Source organism: Balaenoptera borealis (assembly GCF_965194805.1).
Source record: "Balaenoptera borealis genome assembly, contig: HAP1_SCAFFOLD_1414, whole genome shotgun sequence".
NCBI classification, from domain to species: Eukaryota; Metazoa; Chordata; class Mammalia; order Artiodactyla; family Balaenopteridae; genus Balaenoptera; species Balaenoptera borealis.
The window spans coordinates 87,690-112,100 of NW_028122809.1; the positions used below are offsets into that span (position 1 = coordinate 87,690).

The 24,411-nt window shown below is 43.7% G+C and overlaps 1 protein-coding gene across 2 annotated transcripts; it reads right to left on the bottom strand.

The window, feature by feature from the left end:
• Window positions 1-204: 204 nt before the first annotated feature.
• On the bottom strand, window positions 205-24,162 carry LOC309622019 (17-beta-hydroxysteroid dehydrogenase type 2-like). 2 transcript variants are annotated; one of them, XR_014240432.1, is made up of 5 exons: window positions 23,580-24,162; window positions 20,253-20,438; window positions 5,523-5,660; window positions 4,561-4,646; window positions 516-649 (listed from the first exon to the last, which is right to left on the bottom strand). XR_014240432.1 is itself a non-coding variant. In XM_082409236.1 (4 exons), exons 1-4 carry the CDS (start codon window positions 23,608-23,610, stop codon window positions 309-311), a joined length of 696 nt encoding a protein of 231 aa, XP_082265362.1. In that variant the 5' UTR covers window positions 23,611-24,135; the 3' UTR covers window positions 205-308. The 2 variants fall into 2 exon arrangements, 1 of the variants encoding a protein (XP_082265362.1); XM_082409236.1 differs by lacking the exon at window positions 4,561-4,646 and having other exon boundaries at window positions 205-649; window positions 23,580-24,135.
• Window positions 24,163-24,411: the final 249 nt, after the last annotated feature.

Genomic DNA, 24,411 nt, shown 5'->3' on the forward strand with positions numbered 1-24,411 from the left:
GGGTGTGTCATTTAGGTAATATATTACAGTGAGCGTATAATGAGGCAGAAGGTCCCCTGGAAGTTGAATCTTCTGCCATCTTGGGCCTAGTCGGTTCTAACCAGTTTCATGTCATATGCTCAATGTCTATGTCATTCTTTTCAAGGTTGTGCCCTGCCCTCTTCCCTGCTGTCTCACTATTCAACCAACAGAGCTCACAGGGGCTGCAAGGTAGGAAACCACAACTTTAATGGGAAGCTCGAGACTCCCTCTCATTCCAAGGCTCTAACAGCTCCCACTGATTTGCCTGCACGGCCTCATTCTTCCAGTCAGGCTTGCTTAACACTCTGGGCGTGCTCCTTCCATGGCTGTGCATTTTTTTTGCTAAAATAATCAAATATGCCAGTAGGGCTAAAGGAAACAAAGCAGAGCCACAGATAAGACATCTTCCCCGGTGCATAAAATGCAAAGGGGCTCTTAGCAGAGATGGCATGCTGGATGTCCAGGAGCACTGGGGAGACGTCCATTACAGAGTAGGTTTGCATTAGCATGAGAAAATTGCGTTCCCTAAGGATATAGTCCTGGCCGTAGTCCTCTTGCACGTCAGGGGTGAGGTGGTCCAGGATGTTCTTCTCCAGCTTGTCCCACATGTCACTCGTGCCTGTGATGTCTGAGATGCAAGAAAAAAAGAGAGGCTCAGATGCTGGGAAGGCTAAAACAGGCATGTCCTACCCCTAATTGGGAAGAAGGCCCTTGTGAATTGGCTTCTGTTGGGAAGGACATTCCCAAATGCCTTTTAAAGTATGTGCTTTATAATGGCAATTCTATTCTTTTAAACATACATACAGAACAGTGCACAGATGAATAGGTTTGCACAAACCGAATAGCTCATGTAACCAGCAACCAGACCAAGAAAAGGACAAACCAGCCTTGGCCACCTTCCCAGGAGCCACTGTCAGATGAACAGAGTAGAGTAGCTTTGCCTGACTTTAGACATATGCACACATGGATGCATGTATTGTGTAGTCAGTAGCTTTCCATTCTGTAAATATGCCATAAATTATTTATCTATTATACTATGATGGGTGTTTGGGTTGTTTTCAGTTTGAGGCTCTTACGAATAGTGCTGCCACAAACATTCTAGTGCATATCTTTTCATGACTATTATATACAATATAAAATATAATGTATATAATATATATTATCTATACGATATGTATATACCTACATATATACATACACATAATTTTTTAAAATATAGCAGTAACGCCTGCTTCTGTGTATAAAATTAAATATATAATGTTGGGAGTTCCCTGGTGGCCTAGTGGTTGGGATTCCGGGCTTCCGCTGCCGTGGCCTGGGTTCAATCCCTGGTCAGGGAAGTTCCCGCAAGCCACGCAGCCAAAAAAAAAAAAAAAAAGAAAAGGTTAAAAAAATATGTAATGTTGAGCATCATGCTATCTATTTTTTTTTTAAGTCTTTCTTGAATTTGTTACAGTGTTGCTTCTATTTTATGTTTTTTGTTTTTTGGCCCCAAGGCATGTGGGATCCTAACTCCCTGACCAGGGATCAAACCCATACCCCACCCCTCCCATCCCCACAACCCCGCCCCGGCACTGGAGGCGAAGTCTTAACCACTGGACCACCAGGGAAGTCCCTCATGTTATCTATTTAATAAATATAATTTTAATTTCATTTTAAATAATACATTAAATTTTAATGTATAAATTATATGTGATTAAATATATAACCATATATTTAATATAGAAGTAAATTCTTGCTTATTATATAAAATCTAATAGTATCTATATATTTACTTTAAAATATAGTAGCAATGGCTGCTCATTATATAAATAATGAATAATAAGGAGATGCATATGTTTTTAAAATTAATCTCCTCTGAGGAAACTTACAGTATTGTGTGTCATTCTACACTCCCTCCTTGCTCATACAAACATATAGATATGTTTGGCTTTGGCTTAATTTTATTTTACCAGGAACAAACAAAACACAAAAAGGATCATACTAGACGTATTTTCCAGGAATTTGCTTTTTTGTTTGTCTGTGGGTTTTGATTTTTGTTTGTTTGCTTAGTAATGAATCACAGACCTGCCTCCTGGTCAATGGCTATAGTTTTAAACCAGAGCAGCAGAATTTTCCATTGAGCAGCTTTTAGTCACCATTTCTCTATCAAAGGACTTGCCAGTCGTTCCTAGGTTTCACCATTTCAGGGAAAGCTGCCATCACCAGCTTTGCACAATGTATCCTTTTGTTTTTCGGCATTCACTTCTTTAGGCTACGGTCCCCAAAGGGTGGCTGTCTGGTCAAAAAACACATTCATTTTGAATTTTTTTTTTTAAATTAATTATTCTATGGCATTTTTTTTTTCCTTTATCTATTTATTTATTTATGGCTGTGTTGGGTCTTCGTTTCTGTGCGAGGGCTTTCTCTAGTTGCGGCAAGTGGGGGCCACTCCTCATCGCGGTGCGCGGGCCTCTCACTATCGCGGCCTCTCCCGTTGCGGAGCACAGGCTCCAGATGCGCAGGCTCAGCAATTGTGGCTCACGGGCCTAGCTGCTCCGCGGCATGTGGGATCTTCCCAGACCAGGGCTCGAACCCGTGTCCCCTGCGTTGGCAGGCAGATTCTCAACCACTGCGCCACCAGGGAAGCCCCCATTTTGAATTTTAATAGCTAGTACCAGATTACTTTCCAGAAAGGTTGCAGCAACCCACACTCCCTCCTACAAAGTGTGTGATTGCTCAGGGATTGCTTTGGGGAGGAGTCTTTGCTAGCTTGGGTGACTCCTGGATACCAGGACTGCAGAGGAGCCTCGCTATGAAATGTAAGCCAGTGAAATCCAATTATACTCATGGAAATGCAAACGGAGTTTCAACTGCTCATTTCTTTTCATGAAGGCACGACCGTACTTAAGGAAACGATTACCCTGACAGTTACTACTCCAGAGACTTCTGCATCTTAAGAAACATGTTTGCATGAACTATTGTTCCTCCAGCTACTTCTGCCCCAGTCTCTACTCTCACAGGGGGATTCCTTTTCCTCTCCACTTCCTCCCTCTTTAAACACCTCATGGACTTTCTAATCACTCTTGTGCCTACCCTGTCCAAAATCCCCAAAACTCTCTTTATTGGTGACAAAGCCACCACCCTTTTGTCAGTCTTCATCTGCCACTTTTGACACACACTTGCCCATCCCCTGCCACTTTGGGGCTACACACAATAAAACTGGTAAGATGACGTGGATCCAAATCCCATCTCTGCCTCATATCAGCACTGTGGCTTGAGAAATTCCTTAACTTCTCTGAGCCTCGGTTTTCTACCCATAAGATGGGAATATTATGATGCCTAACTGGTGATACCTCATAGGTGAGGATTAAGTGAGATTGTACACATAAAGTCTTAAAATCCGCGAAGCGTACAATATGCTTGAGCTATTTTTTATTGCAGGGTACCCAAAAAATCTGATATGTCTCCCTGAATGTCTTCAGGAGCTCTCTGTGTCCCTAAAGATTCCTTGTCTCATCCCCCACTTCAAATGTCATTCTCCAAACTTAAGTCCTCAGCTCTCCACCGTCTGGCCTCTTGCCTTTAGAGAGCCCATCAAATGTCAGCTTTAAACTGAGGATATCCTGATATAAAAGAAAGAACCAGGTTCTGCACCTAGGGATCTGGTTTCAAATTCCCCACCATCGTGGTGTCACAGATGTCCATGCTGAGCTATATATTACCCACCCTAGTTCAGTGTCCTCACCTGGTGAATGATGTCAATTAAACCTACTCCTCAGGGCTGTGATGCAGATTAAGACATATATGGAAAGGATGGGAGTAAAACTGGAATGATAATTAAGGAAACAATTTGGAAATATCCAATAAAGTTGGAGATAATTAAAATCTATGATCCAGTCATCCCATTCCTGGGTATATATGTCATAGGAAAAATCACACACACATATGCCACAGTAGGTGTGCCAGAAGGTCCACAGCTGAATTGTTCACAGTCGTCCAAAAGTGACCCAAATATCCCATCGATAGTAGAAAAATTGTGGCATATTCACAGAATACTAGCAATGAAAATGAATGAACTACAGCTACACACAATATAAATGAACTGTGAAAACATAATGTTTGGTGAAAGAAGCCAGACGCAAAAAAATACATACACATTGATTCCATTTAAAGGTCAAAAACCAGTAAAGCCAAACTATTGTTTGGGGATGCATGTATGCATGGAACACTGTCAAGAACAGCAAATAAACAAATGTTACAAAAAGTATGACAGGTTACATGTTGCAGGGAGGAGAGGGCTAAAACTGGAGAGGACCATGTGAGGGCTTCTGAGAGGTGGCAATGTTTTATTTTTTTATCTGGATGTTAAGTACATGAATTTTTATAATATTGATAATTTATTAAACTATGTGTGTATATGATATATTTCTCAATTAAAAAAATAAGATCAACAATATCAGGAAAGAATGTACGGAAAATGGCTAGTGCCTGATAAGAACAGCTGCCCAAAATGCTAGCTATGACAATTTCAGTGAGTCCTTGAACCTGTAACTTAACTGCAGGGTTGCTCTCTGGTCCAAAGGGAATCTTGCATCTGTGTGTTGGAAGTTTTCATTGGCTGTGTCACCAAACTCTCAATCCTCCTGCCAGGTTCAAAATCAAATTCATCATTCTCCCCTTCCACTAGCTGTCAGGCAGCTTTTTGTGATCTGTCTCTCAGGCTGCCATATTCGGCATCATCTTTGACCCCCCCTCCTTCTCCGTCAACTCCCCTCAACTCTCCTACCTGCCCAGGGAGTCCCCAGGTTGGAAACCCCTCTCAAGACTTCACCTTCCCTCCATTCCTACTGCCCTGGTCCCGCCTCTCAACCTGAGCGGCCCAGGTCTCTTTCCCTCGGTTTCCTTCCCAGATGAGCCCTTTCTCCGAGTCTTCGTGCTCTTCCTGGACAACTCTGGGAGATCCTGGCTGCTAAATGCTTCAAGACAAAGTTCTGCTTTTCTTTTAGATTTTTATCTGGTGCATTTGGGTTAATATTCAAACCTCTAGGGTTTGTTCTTTAGTGTGTTAGGCATCCCTCCCAGTGCGTGGTCTTTTATTAGATATGCTCTTTTACATCTTCATTTCGATCACCAATTACATGGTTGATGACCCAGAACTAAGGGCTGAGCCATGGGGGTCGTCTACATCTGCTCAGAGTCCAGAAATTCAGGGAGCGGAGAGGAGAGGATGGCCATCTCCTCCCGGGGTAGAAGGATGTGGGTCATGTCCTTCAGAGGGGAGGAGGTTGTGTTTGAAAAATACATAACATCAAAACTTAATTCCTTGGTGAAAAGAGGCAGGGGAGCAACCGTACATTGCAAAACCTGGCACCTGCCCCTCTATGCTTAGAAGAAGCCCACCCATCCCAACCCCCTTTGGTCCACCACTGAGGGGTTTGGCTTGAACTCTGTCAAAACAAAGAACCTTCAGCATCCCTTCCAGAATGAATATTGCAGGGCTCTTGGGCTCAGACACCTACTTGTTCGGAAGCCTCCGGGCTGGATAACAGAGACTTTAACTCCCCATTTGGATAGCTCTTGTCTCATGACTGCTGAAAACATGGTCAGAGCTGCCTTGGATGAGCTATAGGCTGCCATCTTCTCCATTGGAACCCCTCCTATGGGAATAATGGGAGAAAAAAAAATCAGGTCTGATGTTTTCATTTGTTCATCCACTAAGTATTTAAATGGCACCTACTTCATGCCAGGAACTGGTATCAGTGGTGACTAAGGCAGAGAAAGGAAGACAAAGGCCCTCTGTATGCAGGTGAACGCATATTCTTGGTCACATCATTGTCTGGCTTCCTTTGCTTTTGCTTTCCATGCCTGCTTCATCATAGCTGGTCCAATGGCAAACCAAGTATAAGGCTCAATCTCTCCCAGCTTCTAAGCTAAATGTGATTTAGGTGGGGTAAAGAGCATCTGCTCCAGCCTCTGACCTTCCAGTTTGGCCAACCTACATTCTGAGGTTCTGGATGGACATATCTTTGGGGAAGTGGGGGCAGAGTGGGCACTGTTCTCTCCATTACAGAGCTTGTAGTTGAACAAATTGGGTTTAATACTTGTTGCAACAAGGAGTAACACACGCCATAGGGAACCATGGGGCATCTCTGTAAGAGGGTATGAGCAGTCAGAATGGCTGTCATCAAAAAGTCTATAAATAATAAATGCTGGAGAGAGTGTGGCAAAAAGGGAACCCTATTACACTGTTGATGGGAATATAAATTGGTGCAGCCGCTATAGAAAACAGTATGGAGATTACTTTAAAAACTAAAAAAAGAGCTACCATATGATCCAGGTATCCCACTCCTGCATATGTATCCAGAAAAGATGAAAACTCTAATTTGAAAAGATACATCATACACCCCAATGTTCATAGTAGCACTATTTACAATAGCCAAGACATGGAAACAACCCAAGTGCCCATCAACAGACAGTTGGCTTAAGAAGCTGTGGTATATATATATATATATACACCATATATATGAAATGGAATAGTACTCAGCCATAAAAAATAATGAAATATTGCCATTTGCAGCAGTATGGATGGACCTGAGACTATTAGTGAAGTAAGTCAAAGACAAAATTATATGATATCACTTATATGTTGGATCTAAAAAATACTACAAATGAATCGTTATACAAAACAGAAACAGACTCACAGACATAGAAAACAAACTTATGGTTATCAAAGGGGAAAGCGGGGGGAGAATAAATTAGAAGTATGGGATTAACAGTTACAAGCTACTATACATAAACTAGATAAGCAACAAGGATTTAGTGTATAGCACAGAGAACTATATTCAATATCTTGTAATAACCTATAGTGAAAAATCTGAAATATATATATGAACTACTTTGCTGTACACCTGAAACTAACACAATATTGTAAATCAACTAAACTTAAAAGAAAAAATTCAGTAGACAAATTAGATGGTAGTTCAAACACAGTTGAGAATTTGTTACCTAAAAGCTAGATCTGAGGAAATCACTAGGGATACAGAGAAAGTGGAAAATAGGAAAGAGAGGTATGGTAGGCAGAATAATGGTCCCTCAAAGATGTCCAGAGATGTCTCTGGAACCTATGAATATGTTAGATTATATGGAAAAAGGGGAACTGAGGTTGCTAATCAACCTTGAGATCATGAGCTTAGCCTGGATTATCCAGGTGGGTCCAATGTAATCACAAGGGTCCTTATAAGTGAAAGAGAGGAGAGAAGGGCATTGGAATGAGAGAGATGGCCTGATGTTGCTGCTTTAAAGACAGAGAAATGGGACCATGAACCAAGAATGCAGGCAGCCTCTAGAACCTAGAAAAGACAAGGAAATGGATTTGCTCGTAGAGCCTCCAGAAGGAATTCAGGCCTGCCAAAACATTGGTTTTAGCCCAGTGAGACTCATTTCAGACTTCTGGCCTGTAGAACTGTAAAATAATAAATTGGGGGTTAAAAAAAAGAGGGTGTGAGAAAGGACTTATTCTAGGAGGGCTAGCTAGTGCTGGGGGCAGATGCTCTTTATTCCACTTGAATCACATTTCTTTTAGAAGCTGAGAGAGATTGAGCCTTAAACTGCGTCTCATTGGACCAGCTGTGGGGGATGAGCTACGGAAGGCAGAAGCAAAGGAAGCCAGAAAAGTGGTGTGACCTTATTTGGAATAAGGTTCTCTGCAGCTGTAATTAAGGTACAAATCTCAAGATGAGACCATCCTGGATTAGGATGGGTCCTAAATCCAATGATGGCTGTCCTTGTAAGAGACAGAGAAAGAGAAGACACAGAGAAACAAGGGAGCAGACCATGTCAAGATGGAGACAGAGATTTGAGTGATGCTGCCACAAGCCTAGGAATGCCTGGGGCTACAGAAGCTGGGACAGGCAAGGAGGCATTCTCCCTTACAGCCTTCAGAGGGAGGTGGCCCTGCCAGCACTTTGATTTCAGAACTTCTGGCCGCCAGAACTGTGACAGTATAGATTCCTGTTGTTTTAAGCCACTCTAATTTGTTACGGCGGCCCTAAGAAATGAATACGGGTGTGTTCCTGGTGTCCTTTCACTGGAAAACACGAGATTATGAAGGGGTTCAGAGCACCCAGGAGACCTCATGGGGAACCCAGGATGACTGAGCCCATGACATTAAGGGTCCCAGGTTTGGCAAAGATTTCCCCCTTCTTTGGTCAAAGAAGCATCCACTGGCTGAATTGATAAACTGTGATACAGCCGTACAATGGAATACAACTCAGCTGTTAGAAGGAATGAACTTGATACACACAACAGCGTGGATGAGTCTCAAAATAATTATGGTGAAAGAAAGAGCCAGACAAAAAAACAGTATGTATTGTATAATTCCATTTATTTATAATTCTAGAAAATTCCAACAAATCTATAGTGATAGAATGGATCAGTGGTTACCTGCTGGGGGGCCAGGGTATATGGGTTAGAATGGGGGACAAGGGAGTCTGGGGAATGAAGGTCATGTTCACTATCTTGATTGTGGTGATGGTTTCCTAGGTACATATCTATGGACCTTGAGGGCATTATGCTAAGTAAAATAAGTCAGACAGAGAAAGACAAATACCGTGGGATCTCCCTTATATGTGGAATCTTAAAAAAAAAAAAAAACACACAAAAAACGCTAACTCATGGATACAGAGAACAGATTGGTGATTACCAGAGGTGAGGGGTGGGGTGCTGGGGAAATGCATGAAGGTGGTCAAAAGGTACAAACTTCCAGTTATAACATAAATACATTCTGGGGATGTAACGTGCAACATACTGACTATAGCTAACAATACTGTGTTGTATATTTGAAAGCTGTTAACAGTAAATTTTTTTTTCATAAATTTATATTTTTTATTTTTGACTGTGTTGGGTCTTCGTTGCTGCGCGTGGGCTTTCTCTAGTTGCGGCGAGCAGGGGCTGCTCTTTATTGTGGTGCATGGGCTTCTCATTGCGGTGCCTTCTCTTGTTGCAGAGCACGGGCTCTAGGCGCATGGGCTTCAGTAGTTGTGGCTCGTGGGCTCTAGAGCGCAGGCTCAGTAGTTGTAGCGCACAGGCTTAGTTGCTCCGCAGCATGTGGGATCTTCCCGGGCCAGGGCTCGAACCCCGTGTCCCCTGCATTGGCAGGCGGATTCTTAACCATTGCACCACCAGGGAAGTCCAAGAGACTAAATCTTAAAAGCTCTTATCCCAAGAAAAAAAATTGTAACTGTGAGGTGATGGATGTTAACTAAGCTTATTGTGGTAATCATTTCGCAACATATACATGTAGCAAATCATGTGGTACACCTGAAACTAAGACAATGTTATATGCCAATTATAGCCCAATCAAACTGGGGGCAGGGAATGTAGGCATTGAAGTAGAGATACCTAGAATAGCTAATGTCAATTATCATCATGATTCTTACATGATTATTAAAGCTTTGGTCTGGGACTTCCCTGGCCGTCCAATGCAGTGGACGCGGGTTTCGTTCCTGGTGGGGGAACTAAGATCTCACATGCCACGCGCGGTGTGGCCAAAATGGAAAAAAAAAAAAAAGCTTTGGTCTGGCTCACATAACTTCCTTTTGGGAAACACTCATCCTTACCTCCCTGTCTTTGTAGGAAGGCTGTCAGTCAACGGTTTGTCCTCATTCAGAGAGGCAGACTGACTGATCATAATATCCTATCCCCTGGACCCGGAGATTGGCTTGGGGCTGGGCACGTGACCTCAGCTGAGCCAGAGTCCTGACCTAGATCGTGGAAGGGAGATGCTTTTATGGTTTATTCCTGGCTACTTAAGTGTGATAATGGTGCAACACCGGCACTCCCAGGGGCCATTTCTGCCCCCACACAGGAGAAGGGAAACAAAGGGAAACAGAGGAGCGAGAAGGGAGCTCAGAAAGCTGGAGGTAGGGGTTGAGGACGGAAACGGGGAGTGGAGGTGGGGGAGAGTTAAGGTGACTCGGAACTTGGTTCCAAACAGTCGGTGAGCTAATCACCTCCTTCTCCCTTAAGTCTGTCTGAGGTTTGGCCCTGTCACTTAAAAGGAAGAGTCCTGAGGCTTAACTGGTGAAATTTCAGTATAGTATCTGGCATCAAACATTCAACTGTGGTTCCCATCTTGTCACGTATGACCAGCTGATTCTTATTTAAGTGATTTTTAGTTTCACCAAATCTTAAGAGTTCAAAATCCAATTCCTTCCTTTGACTGGGGAGAAGGGCCAAAGAAGTTAAAGCAACTTGTTCAAAGTTTCAACCCAATCTGTGCGGTTAGACTATTCTCATTTCTCCACGGTTTTTAAGGTGAGGTGAGCTTGGCCAGCTGGAAGGGAGGTTAGCAGAGGGCAGCAGTTAAGAGCCAGGTTCTGGAGCCAACACTGCCTGTGTTCAAATCCCAGCTCTGCCATTGATTAGTAAAAGCAGTTAAAGTTAGGAAAACCAGTTTATGTTTATGTGCCTGTCCTTTAATCTGTAAATTAAGAATAATGATAATACATGTATCACAGGGTTGTTATGAAAGTTAAGTGAATTAATATATTAGAACAGTGTTTGGCACAAAGTAAGCTCCCTATTAGACCTTCCTATTATTTGCCAAGGCACTGGGATTTTTAAAAGCTCCCCCAGGTGATTCCAATGGGCAGATAGGGTTGTTAAACACTTCTAGAGAACATCTATGATTTTTTTCGATTTATTTCTGTCCTCTGGACATGTAAATATTAATACAGCTTGGGCTCTGGAAAAACTGAGATCTCTGTTTTGGTTGTAGAAGTTGTGATCTCAGAAGTTGGATAGTGACCTGGCAGTGCTGTTTGATCCTTGATCCAAGTCTCACAGATGTGGGGCCTAAGGTATGTTGTGTTTCAAGAGACTGAAATTAAAAGAGACTTTCTAGTGCTATGCTGGAAGAAACGGTTTTTGTTTATATGTTCGGTTTTGCTTGTTTGTTTTTGAGCTCCATATGCCTTGGTCAAAATATATTTCCTTTAAATTATGTTGAGCGAAAGCCGGTTTCAAAAGGTTGCATTACTGTATGATTCCATTTATATAATATTCTTGAAAGAAAATTACAGAGATGGAAAACAGATTCGTGGTTGCCAGGAGTTGGGGATGGGGTGAGCATGTGGATGTGGCTATAAAAGGGGTATCTCAGGATCATTATGGTGCTGGAAACATTCTGTATTTGATTGTGTTCATAGTTACAGGAAGCTATACATGTGACAAAACTGCACAGACCTATAAACACACACACATAAATGGGTGCAGATATAACTGGTGAAATCTGAATAAGTTCTGTGCATGGTACCAATGGCTTTGATATCGTACTGTAGTTATGTAAAATGTTGTCATTAGGGGAGTCTGGATGAAGGGCGAACAGGACTTCCCTGTACATTTCCTTGCAGCTTCCTGTGAGTCTATAATTATTTCCAAATAAAAAGTTTAAAAATGCATACTCCCTTTAAGACACGCTTAGGTGGCTTCCCTGGTGGTGCAGTGGTTAAGAATCCGCCTGCCAACGCAGGGGACATGGGTTCGAGCCCTGGTCCGGGAAGATCCCACGTGCCGCGGAGCAACTAAGCCCACGCGCCACAACAACTGAGCCTGCACTGTAGAGCCTGTGAGCCACAACTACTGAGCCCGTGAGCCACAACTACTGAGCCCACGCACCTAGAGCCCGTGCTCTGCAACAAGAGAAGCCACCGCAATGAGAAGCCTACGCACTGCCACGAAGAGTTGCCCCCGCTCGACGCAACTAGAGAAAGCCCGTGCACAGCAACAAAGACCCAACGCAGCCAAAAATTTTTTAAAAAATTAAAATTTAAATTTAAACAGAAACACGCTTAGGTCAGGAGAACTGCCTAGCTCCCATGTAGGTCTTTGGCCATACCAAGGTCATAAGGTCTCCTAACATTTTGGTAAATAAAACTAAAAAATTAAGTTTATTGAAGTTTGGCATGGGAGGCCCAAAAATCAAGGCCTGGCTAATTTGAAATATTAAAACATAAGAGAAGCGCCCCCTAAGCAAGCTAGAGCTTTTGAAACATTTTCTGCCAAGGCTGCAACTGAATTTAAAGTGACAATATACTTCTTCCTCACTCCATTCCACGCTCACCCCCATCACTGATGGACGTGGCTAATGCAAAGGCAAAACTTTGCCCTTAGAGCAGTACTCACTTAGGAGGTACCAAAACTGAATGCTGGGGTTCCCTCCAATCGACTCTAAGTAGCCAGTGATGGTAACTGGCTCAGAATATGGGGTGACCTTGTTATTCAGCGACTTAATGGAACACCCAGTCAACAATGGGACGTGTTTTAACCAACCACGTACAGACCTGTGGACTCTTTCCATCCTTCACAACTGCAAGTCATCTAGCCCTACTCGGTGCAGCTACCATGAAGGCAGCATCCTCCCCCTCTTCTAGAACATACCAGTCCCCCCCACCCAGCTTTTCTGCCTCGGGGAACTACTCAGTGAATCTGCCCCCTGGCAAGAATAAACTCAGCACTCATGTTTCTGATCACTCTGGTGGTCCTTGTCTTTCTGGTGGTCCTTGTTTTGACCTTATGGCATACTGTTGGCCGTGGCTAACACGGAGGGAAACTTGAAGTTACTATCCTGGAGCTTACAGAATTGTGAGGCCCTTTCCCCACACCCCCCTCGGGGGGCTCGGTCCTAGTCTTTGCCTGACTCCTTTGGTGTGGCATAAGCAACAAGTTAGTAACATTTCCCAAGGTTCTAGCATTCAGATGTTTTTGATGTCCCCTGAGGTAACACAGGGCCTCACAACACTCATCCTAGCCATAATGATCAACACCTACCAGGAGATCCTCTTGTTCCTGACCTAAAGCTAACATATGACCATATAGGAATTATGGAAAAGAAAGGGCTTTCCAAGCGAGTGCTCTATTAACACAGGGCAGAAATATTGCAGCTTTTCAGCCTGAGGCTGTATAGGTAAGGTGTGATTTTTTGATTTATAATAAATACGTATTTGGTCATGGTCGCTGTTTCTGGCACAGGGCTTCTAAAACCCTGGGAATTTCCTAAGTGATGAGAGTGGCAAAGGTTAATGAGGACTTTTGTTATGTTAATGAGGCAACGAGAACCTCTCCTAAGAATGGGTGGAGGGCTGGCTGCAAGTGGATCCAATCTTGTGATTAGAGGGTTGGAACTTTCAGTCCTACCCCGACCCCGGGGAGGGGAGAAAGATTGAGATCAATCACCAATGGCTAATGATTTAGTCAATCACATGCTATAATGAAGCCTCCATAAAAACCCCAAAGGAGGGGGTTGGGAGAGCTTCCAGGTTGGTGAGCAGGGAGATTCGGGGAGAGTAGCGAGTTCAGAGAGCGTGGTAGCATCACACCTTTTCCCTGTGCCTTGCCCTGTGTATCTCTTCATCTGGCTGTTGATTTGTATCCTTTAATATCCTTTGTAATAAACCGGTAATCCAGTGAGTAAGCAGGTTTCCTGAGTTCTGTGAGCTGCTCTAGCAAATTAATCGAACCCAAGGAGGGGGTAGTTGGTACCTCTGATCTATAGCGAATCAGTCAGAAGCACAGGTGATAACCTGGGCTTGCCACTGGCATCCAAAGTGGGGATGGGGGGCAGCCTTGTAGGACTGAGCCCTAACCTGTGGGATCTGATGCTCTCTCCAGGTAGAGAACTTCAGAATTGAGTTGAATTGTAGGACACCCTGCTGGTATCTGAGCATTGCTTGTTGGTGTTGGGGAAACTCCTCTCTCCAATATGGAACCAGGTGCAGGACACTTTTATAGGGGTACCAGGGTCCCATGCCCACAGCAGCTTTCTCATTCTCTAATATCTTCCCAAGCCAGAACACCCATGACCTTGTCTCAGGAGAAAGTAATGAGGGCTCCCAGCTGGTTTCTGCCTCCTCCAAGGTCAACTGGGCTCAACTCAAGTAACCAAGTCCAGGGAATTCCCTGGCGGTCCAGTGGTTAGGACTCTGAGCTTTCCCTGCCGAGGGTCCGGGTTCAATCCCTGGTCGGGGAACTAAGATCCCACAAGCCATGCAGCGTGGCCAAAAAAAAAAAAAAGGAAAAAAAAGTAACCACCACCTGGTGGTCAGGTGGTTAAGATTCCGCGCTTCCACTGCAGGGGGCGTGGGTTTGATCCCTGGTTGGGGAAGTTCCACATGCCGCGTGGTGCGGCCAAAAAAAAAAAAAAAAAAAAAAAAAACTTTAGGCATGGTTAGCAGAAATTAATAGCATCTGATTGTTCCCTTGTAATTTGACAATCTCTGGGGATTCGACAACTGTTTGGCATCAAAATCAATGTCTGAGACCTTGTTCAAAGTGTGATTGAGAAGCAGCAGTAGCTGGGAATCTGTTAGAAGTGCAAGCCCTCAGGTCTCACTCCAGACCCACTGAATCAGAAATTCTGGGGATCGGGCAGAAGTTTTTTCTTATTGTGGTAAAATACATAAAACATAAAATTCACCATTTAACCCTTTTAAGGTGTACAATTCAGTGGCTTTTAGTACGTTTACAATGTTGTACAACCAATAGCACTATCTAGTTCTGTATTTTCAATGCCCCAAAAGGAACCCCCATACCCCAGCCCCTGACAACCACTAATATGCTTTCTGTCGCTATGGGTTTGCCTGTTTTGGACATTTCACATAAATAGGATTGTCCCAAGATATGGCCTTTTGTGTCTGGCTTCTGTCACTTAGCACAATCTTTTCAAGATTCACCCTTCAGAGTATCAGTGCCTCACTCCTTTTTATGGATTAATAATATTCCATTGTATGGATAGACCACATTTTGTTTATTAATTCATCAGTTGATGGACATTTGGGTTGTTTCCATCTCTGGCTATTATAAATAATGCTATGAATACCTATGTACAAGTGTTTGTTGGAACACCTGTTTTCTGTTCTCTTGAGCATACACTTAGGAGTAGAATTGCTGAGTTGTAACTCTGTGTTTAATTTATTGAGGAACTGCCAAGTGTTTTCCACAGAGGTTGCACCATTTTACGTTCCCACCAGCAACTCAGGAGAGTTCCAGTTTCTCCAGACCCTTGCCATCAAGTGCTGTTTTCTGGTTTTTTGATTATAGCCATCCTAGTGGGTGTGAAATATTATCTCATTGAAGTTTTGATTTCCTGCAGTCGTTATTAAGTAGCCCTCCTGGTGAATCAAATGCATCTGAAGTTTGAAAAAATTGTCCAGGGACCAGTAGCAGTCACTTACGAACTAGTTATAGAAATACAGAATCTTAGGCCCCCCTCAGACCAACTCAGTCAAATTCTGCATTTTAACAAGACCCCCAGCTGATCACTATACACATAATGTTTGAAGCGCTGGGGTAGGAGACAGCCCTAAATCGCTAACACTTCCTAATCATTGCTTAAACGTACTAGCGTTAGGGTCTGTGTTTTTCTTGCCCTCCCCCCCGCCCCCCGTTTCCCTGGTGTGTTCTTGCTTGGTAATCTGGAAAAGTGAGAGGAACACAGAATTTGGAGTTAAATAGACCCAGTTACCAGCACTGATCATTGCTTACCAGCTGGATGATCCTGGGCTAGAGTGTGCTTGATCTAAAAAGGAATCAGTATCTGCATCCTGCACATGTTAGCACTGAATGACTTCAGGGGTGTAAGCATCTAATTCAACTCAGCATGAAGACGTTCACTCCATCTTGCTCTCCCCTCTCCCCCTTACTCTACGCTAAGCCCTGGCTAGTGTGAGAGTTTTAAGGAAACGAATCTCAGCTTTGGCTTCCTCTCACGTCACTGAGCAGCTGAGACTGGCTGAATGATTTGCCAGATGATTCCCTTAAGGCAGCTACCTCGGCAAGAAAAAAAATCCAGGAATGATCCCATTGTCAACTTCTCCGGACTAAGTAAGACCAGGCTCAAGTTTGGAACTGTGAAATCTGCCAGATACCTAAAATCTGTAGACTTGTAAGACTCTCTGAGGCCACTTACTTTGGTGTAAAGTAATTTTCATGCATTTTAAATAGCTCGATGTGATGGGCAACCATTACTGTCTCTCAGTAGAGAGGTCCCTGTTACTAGGGTACTTTCTGTGTACCAGTAACTGTGCTAAACACTCAGAATCCACAATGCATTTAGATCTACAGTTGAGACCAGAAGTTCTCAACTGGGGCTGATTTTGCACCCCACCCCCACCCCAGTGGACACGTGGTAATATCTGAAGGTCAGCACTGGGTGCTACTTGCATCTAATGGGTCAAGAACACAGACGTTGCTAAACATCCTACAATGCATCGGACAGCCCCCCACAGAAAGAATTAGCCTCCCCCAGATATCGATAATGTTCAGGTTGAGAAATGCTGCCTTAGACTCAGGAGCTGTGTCACCCTATCACGACAGAAGATGAAATGGACACAGACAAGTGGGGCTACTTGCCCCAGATCACCCAGCTAGTAATCCAAGAGCACGATTCAAAGCACAACCGGCTCAAAATCCCTGAGGCCTTAGTCGTTTTATAAGGTTTGCTTTCAGCTGTTCTCATTCAAGCACAGCTTACGACATAACATGGGTATTTACTCTGCAATTTCTTAAGAGGAAAACTGGCCAGAAAAGACTTTTAGACCTCTCAAACATAAAGATTCTTCAAGTGCCCTTTGTACAATCAATCAAAGAGTCATCTCCCACTTCCTTCAATCCTTGGTTAAATATTTATCAAACTTCCTTGCCAGGATTTAGGTTAAAGAGCTATTCTATTTCTGTGGGAGGGATGATAAACATGATTATCATCATGGGGGTGGAAAATCCTCCCAGAGAAGATGTGGTCAAATGTGGAAGTAATGACCTGTTGGGCTTATTTGCCCAGGGGCCAGTGCGTGACAGGGAGCAACAGGATGGAACAGTCACAGGTGGCAATGCCAGCGGTTGGCAGGATAAAAAGCCACAGGTGCACACAGAGCCAGCCTCTTCATGGCAGATGGCTTTTGGGTCTCTAACTCTACCATGTGCCAGGTGCAAGGCTGATGCTTAAAACCGTGTCATTTCATCTCATCTCAACATGGGCCTAAGAAGAAACGATCATTATTATCCCCATCGTAAAACGCAGAAGCTGCAACTCAGAAGTTCAGCACTTGGTCCTAGGTCACTCCATTGTCAGTGGTAAAGACAGGATCAAAACCTAGGCAGTTTATCCCCACTGAATTTTCCAGCTTCTGAAAGTTACCTGCATTCTTTGGCTCACGGCTCCTTCCTCCATCTTCCAACCTCTCTTTGAGTCTGACCTTCCTGCCTCCCTCTTATAAGGATTCTTGTAACCGCATCAGACCCACCTAGATAATCTAGGATCATCTCTGCCTTCAGATCCTTAACTCAATCATACCTGCAAAGTCCCTTTTGCCAGGTAAGGTCACATATTCCAGGTTCCAGGTTTTAGGACATGCATGTATTTGAGAGACCACTATTCTACCAAACCGGTTGCCTACTCACAGTATCCTGAGACACTTTCTTTGGGGTTATTTACTACGCAGCAGTGGATAACTTGAATAGAGTCAGCAGTTCCAGCTCAGCTCCTCCTGGCTGATGCAAACTTCCATGATAAATCTACATCATTGAAATTCTTGTCATGCAGAGGGTGGCCGAGGTGCCAGACTCAAGACAACCTGATGGGTCAGGGCAACCATGAACTCCTTTTGGAGAACACTTACTGGCTGTCTCTCTCTCTCTCCATACCTCCATCTTCAAAATGAGAAAAAGACCAGGGTGAACTCCCAAATAAGTACGTTTTCCAAAATTACTGTTACATTAGCTTTGCCAAGAGACACATCATCAAATTGGCATCACATTGGATGTTAATTTTGTGGGTTGGTGGTTGGTTATATAGTCTCTTTTACACATGCCATGACTTTTCTGATTCTTGTGCTACAGTCTAGCTTCTTATCCCCTTGCTCAAAAATCTTTTCCATTGTTTCGCAAAACACTCATCAGCAAAGTGCTAGGGATTCTGCTGAACTCCTCTGCCCCTCATCAATGCGGGAAACTATAAGCATGATTTAAGATCTTTGGCTCCTGTCCTCTTACAAACACCTGCCCTGTCAAGTACATACGTTTCCTTTCTGTTCTGCTTTCATGCTATTGTTTTAACAACTTTATAAAATTCCCTGGGTGGTTTCTGAGTCCTGCAAATGAACCTATTTCTAGAGTTTCCTTGAAACATAAGGATTCAAAGCTGGATGTGATGAAGGAAGACTCCATACATCTTGGTGACTGACTGGGTGGGAGAAAAGGAGAGAAAGGCACAGGGAGAAACAAATCCAAGAAGGCTCAAAGCTCTGAAACCTAAAAGACTAGGAGTGAACAGAAGGAAGTCAAGAGAGGAAGCGCTGAATGGCTGATAGAAAGTTTAGCTTCAGACATGTTGACTTGGTGACGATGGTAAGATACTGGAATGGAACTAGTAAGGCTGGGTATAAAAGATTTTGTATGTCCAGTGGTGAGAATAGGAGTGAGGTGTGTGATTTATTTTAACCCTCAAACATTTTCCTCCAGTGGAAATATGTGACAAGTCCATTCAACGTCTTGGCGTAGAAAAAGTTTTAGAGGTCAAGTTGAAGGTTTATGAATGGGCATCCTCTGTAGGATAAATTCGTCACTCGCCCATTCATTCATCTGCACACTTGCATTTTTTAATTTATTAATTGAGCTTCTACTTCATGCCAGACACTGGGCCTATAGCAGGTAGTGTGCATATCAGTGATACGTAAGTAAAATCTTATGAACGAATGAGCTGCTCAAAGTTGAGAACCAAGAGAGGAAGAGAAAAATCTTCCTTGTCACTGTGTCAAGGAGAAGGCAATGATAAGTCATTTCAGTAAATATTTGTTGAATGAGTGAGGCAAAGGAGCATGTGAGACTTTTCCAGATGTACCAGATTGTACCAGGGAACTGAGAAAAGTGAGGTTTCCACAGAGGTCAAAAATGTAAAGGCTAAGTTCAGAAGAAAGTTAAGGGTGAAATATTGCAAATGTATTTTCTCAGGATTTGTTTGCTTTAGCAAGGTAGAAAAAAAATTGGAAATATTTTGGGGTTCTCATAAAATTTGAAACACAGTACTCATTGCTCTTAACCACCTTAGACGTCTCTCTCTCCATCCTTTCTCCTCCTCCCTCCCTCTTTTCTTCCCTTCCCTTCCCTTCCCTTTCCTTCCTTCCTCCCTCCCTCCCTTCCTCCCTTCCTTCCTTCCTTCCTTCCTTCTTTCCTTCCTTCCTTCCTCAGGCCAACAAGCAACGCTAGTGACACACTCACATAGCTAGTAAGTTAGAAGTTGCTAAGTTAGAACCAGGTGAGAAAATATGAGGGAAAACAATTGTCTAGAAAATACACAAAAATGTCTCCCTTAAAAAAACAACAACAAAGAAACCAAAACCAACCAACCAAATAGTTGGATCCTTTATTTTAAAAAAAAAATCTCACTCAGAACCAACTGATCCAACAGTGAAGAGTGGTATTCCTCAATGTGAAGGCAGGATCCTGGAGTCCAGAGCCCACCCTCTTGGCTTCCCTCTCACCTGTGCAGTGGCCCAAAAGACAACCCCATGGACACCACTCAAAGCTGAGTAAGGCTCTGAGGAACCCCAGTTTGGAAATATCTGTTCTAGAAGAAAGAATGAGACATCACATACATGGGCATTTTTTATGGAAGGGAGATTGGTAAACCCTTGACTTGTTGACTATCTGTTCTTTGAAATGGAGAGAGATGAGTTATCAAATGTCACACCCTGCCCCAACTGCCTTGAGATTGCAGAACGATGGGAATTGTCTTATGGAAAATACTAGCAGGCAGCCAACTGAGACACAGGGCTCTGACAGTGCCAACAGAGTGAAGACATTTGCTATTCATCTCACAGGGAACAACAGAGTGTGCAGAATTCAGGGAGGGTTGAGAACAGGTTCCCTGTCACGATGACGTTAACTGTATGCAGGGTTTCCTTTCCAAATCTAGGAAGCTTGTGCATTAGCGGTCACACTGTGAAGATATGTGAGAGCCCTAAATCCCCAGTAATGAATAGATGAGTTAGAAGGTAGGTAAGAGTCAGTACATGAAAGGATTTGAAAGGAAAGGAAGGTTTTATTGTACTCAGATCAACAGTAAACACACGATTTGACTATTCTTCACCCAGCCCTGCATGAGAGTGCCCTGCTTTCTTGTTCAGCCCACAGGGAGCACTGCGAGTCACATCTTGCATGACTGGCACCCACGACCTTGTGGGGAAAGGCCAACTCACCTGCCATGCTGCTGATGTTCACCAGCCTCCCCTTGGATTTCCTAAGAAGAGGCAAAAATGCCTTCGTGACTTCCACGGCCCCGAAGAAGTTCACGGCCATGCATCGTTTGTATTCGGTCATGGGAATGAGCTCCCCGTCAGTTGGGAGGCCAAGGACCCCAGCATTGTTGACCACAGCCCACAGTCCTGAGGACAGAAGGGAACAACTCTGAGGTCAGGCAAGATGGGAGAGTGGGAAGATTTTTAACCCTTCAAGCTCTGAAGTCAAAAGGACCCCTTTGAGATTTAGGATCTAGGCAGATGACTTCAACTCTCAAACCTTAGTCTCCTTGATTACTTGTGAAATATTAAGCAACGGTTTTTTGGAGGTATATTCTTTTGCCCCAAAGCCCTTTCCTACATCCGGGCAGCTAGATATTTGTTATACCTATGGAGGGATGACACAGCAAGGAGGAGGTTTAATCAAAGTCTACCTCATGTTTCTCCCTCAAAGGAGTGTGTGGAGACAGAATGATATCTTTAGGACATGCAGATATAAGACAATATATCTTACATGCAGTGCAATGATATAAGATCCTGTCTTCCCTTTTCCTTCGACTAGAAAAGATTCCTTAGTCCAGGAAAACTAGAAGTGCCAAGAGCTAAAAAGATTGCAGAGTCCCTGAGCTCTAGTCCCTTCCCCAGCCAGCCTGATCCCCTCGACTGACCAGGATCACCAAGAGGGCTTGTTCACACACAGGTCGCCAGGCCCCACCTCCAGAGAATCTGATTGGGGGTGTCTGGGGTAGGGCCTGAGAATCTGCATCTCTAACAAGTTCCCAGGTGATGCTGATGCTGCAGGCCTGGACCACACTTGGAGAACCGCTGTCCACAACTAGTGACTTTTCATCTTTGCACATTAAAATCACCTGGGGAGCTTTTTAAAACCCCAATGCCCAGGCCACACCCCAGCCAATTAGATCAGAAACTGTGGGGTGGTGAAGAAAGGGGACCTTGGCATTAGTAGTTTTTAAAATTCCCTACCTAGGTGATTCCAATGTACAACCAAGCTTTGGAGTCATTGCCCTAAACGGTAGCAGAGAGGTAATACAAAAACTCCAGATGTTTTGGGGGAGGGGGATCTGGAGCAGAAGTGAGTGACCTGGGTCCTCTTTTTTTTCTAATTTCTGGGCTTTTCAAAAAATTTTTATTTATTTATTTTTGGCTGCGTTGGGTCTTCGTTGCTGCGCACGGGCTTTCTCTAGTTGCGGCGAGCGGGGGCTACTCTTCGTTGCAGTGCGCGGGCTTCTCATTGCGGTGGCTTCTCTTGTTGCACAGCACGGGCTCTGGGTGCGCAGGTTTCAGTAGTTGTGGCGCACGGGCTTAGTTGCTCCGCAGCATGTGGGACCTTCCCGGACTGGGGCTTGAACTCACGTCCCCTGCATTGGCAGGCGGATTTTTAACCACTGCGCCACCAGGGAAGTCCCTGGGTCCTCTTTACAGAGGAGAAACATCGGGGTGTGTTCAGCTAGATAGACCTGAAGCAGATTCTCTGAGTTCCCTGAGCCTCGGCATGGTTTAGGCCAGCTGTTTCTCAAGGTGTGGTCCAGAACCATCAGCATCAGCATCAATTGGGAACTTGTTAGAAATGCACATTCTGGAGCCCCACCTCAGACCTGCTGGATCAGAAACTGGTGATCAGAAATTGTTGTTGAAGCTCAGCATTGTGATATAACGTGCCCTCGAGGTGGTCCTGATGCACACCCCAGTGTGAGAACCAGTGGGATGTAGAGGAGCAGAATGAGCCCCAGTGCCAGCAAAAGCACAGAAATGGCAGGAGGCACCAGCCCTAACAGTGCCTTTCTGATGGCTTCCAAGAGGTAGGTAGCTGCCAACCTGCATGAGGGCTGGACAGAGCACTGGACATCTCAGCAGAGTCCAGCATGAGGCACTGACCATCGGAGATGAAATGTCCCATCCCCAGGAATTTAAGATGCTACCCTGGGGAAATGGGATAAAGCTCAAAATGACTGAAACAGTTTTCGCCACGTGGCAGAAAGACGGCTCAAAATAGAAATTGCATTGACTTATAGAAAATAAAATTACATTTCTTGCACACCTGAGTTGGTGGTCTGACATTTACATGCAATAGTGATTGGGAGCGTTAAGTGAGATGATGCCTGGCACATAGTAAGAGCTCAACAGCTATTACGAGGATGGTGATAGGAGGAGAGGATGCCTCCACTCCCACCTCCAAATGATGGTTTTAATTCACTCAGCCTGATGCACACCTTTGACCAGTCCACATGCAGGTGGCAGCTTGAGAATGCCCTAGAACAGGGGCCAGCAAACATTTTCTATAAAAGGGTGGATAGTAAATATTTTAGCACTGCACATCCTACTCACTCAACTCTGCCATTACAGACAATCTGTAAATGAATGGGAGTGGCTGTGTTCCAATAAAACATTATGGACATTGACATTCGTATTCCATATAATTTTCATGTGTCAAAAAAATCTTCTGATTTCTTTTAACCATTTAGAAATGTAAAAACCACCCTGAGCTCACAGGCTACACAAAAACAGGTGGCAGATCTATAGAATAGTCTTTAAATGACAAAGAGATAGAGAACAGGTTAAAGATGAGAATAGGGCTCTAAAAAGGTAGCATGAGAAAGCCTGGTGGTGATGGAACAGTTCTGTATCTTGAGTGAGGTGATTTTTGCACAAAGCTACACGTTACAGAATTGCACACACACATACGCACTTGCATATATAGCTGGTGAAATCTGAATAAACTCTGGGGATTATACCAATGCCAATTTCCTGGTTTTGATATTGTACTATAGTTAGGCAAGATGTTAATACTGGGGGAGGCTTGCGTCTACTATTATTTCAAAATAAAACGTTAAAAAAAAAAAAAACAGGCAGGGCCACAGCTTGCCAACTCCTGCCATAGAACTCTAAGCTGGCCAATAAGCCCATTATACCTGTAGGACTTAATAATAGTTTTTAAATAATATTAATTAATAATTAACAATATGTTCATAATAATTTTAAAATATGCGTGTAGGAACACAGCACAGTTGCTGGCCCTCTTGCAGGAGCTGAGGTTTTCTGGTTTATCCACGTGGCCCAGAGGGTTCTTTAGCAAACATCCTTCTTAGTGATTTTTAATGAGCCTATTTTACTGCTGCACTTTCTTTTTGACTTGAGAGGCTGAAGTCGAGAGAGACCTCGAGGGGAGCAGGCAATTCTGTATTGGTATCGTATTGGTGTATTGGTAATTCTGCCTCAGAGGAGGATTGCTCTCCAGAAGGCTGGCCCCAAAATAGCATGGGCTCATACCTTGGAAAATGTACTCGCTGGACCCCTTCATCCCAGGACACTGGGATAGTATTAGCGTATCAAGAACCACTACTTTGGGACTTCCATGGGGGTCCAATGGTTAAGACTCCACACTCCCCATGCCAGGGGCACGGGTTCAACCCCTGGTTGGGGAACTAAGATCCTGCATGCTGCACAGCGTGGCCTAAAAGAAAAAAAAGAACCACTATCATTCATTATGGTCAATACTGTCCCTCTGGGCCTCACCAGATGGGTCTGTATTGAATATCTCCTAAAGATACCATCAAGTCAATAATAAGAGGGATAGTAAAAGGCAAAGCCAGGAAAACTACCTTTCTAGAAAATAACCACACACTGCTAAACTTGCTGAAAATTAATTTCTAATTACCAACCATCTATTTTTCTCTCCTCCTCTCATTTCTCAGATGTATATTGAGCACTTACTATATGCCAGGGGCTGTGCTTAATGTTGAATGACTGGAAAATAGGAGTTCTTACTGACTGCTTGCCTCATGTCAGGGACTCTTGTAAGTGCTCTGTATATAATAACTACTCCTTCAACCACCAAATGAAGCAGATAATATTGCTCTCTTTTTGCTGGGAAGATCAGCTGTAAAGAGGATGTAAGCAGTTTTTGAAATATTAAAACTGAAGGGGTATTATATTTACAGGGTGTTCGGCTAAGGTATGACAACATAACTATTCATTTCGGTCAAAGAGAAATTAAGCCTGCATTTGAGAAAATGGGTTTGGATTCAGTATCATCAAATATTTTCTAAATTAAGAAAATGTGCTGGGTGCTACACGGGTCAGATGTGAAACTTTCAAACAA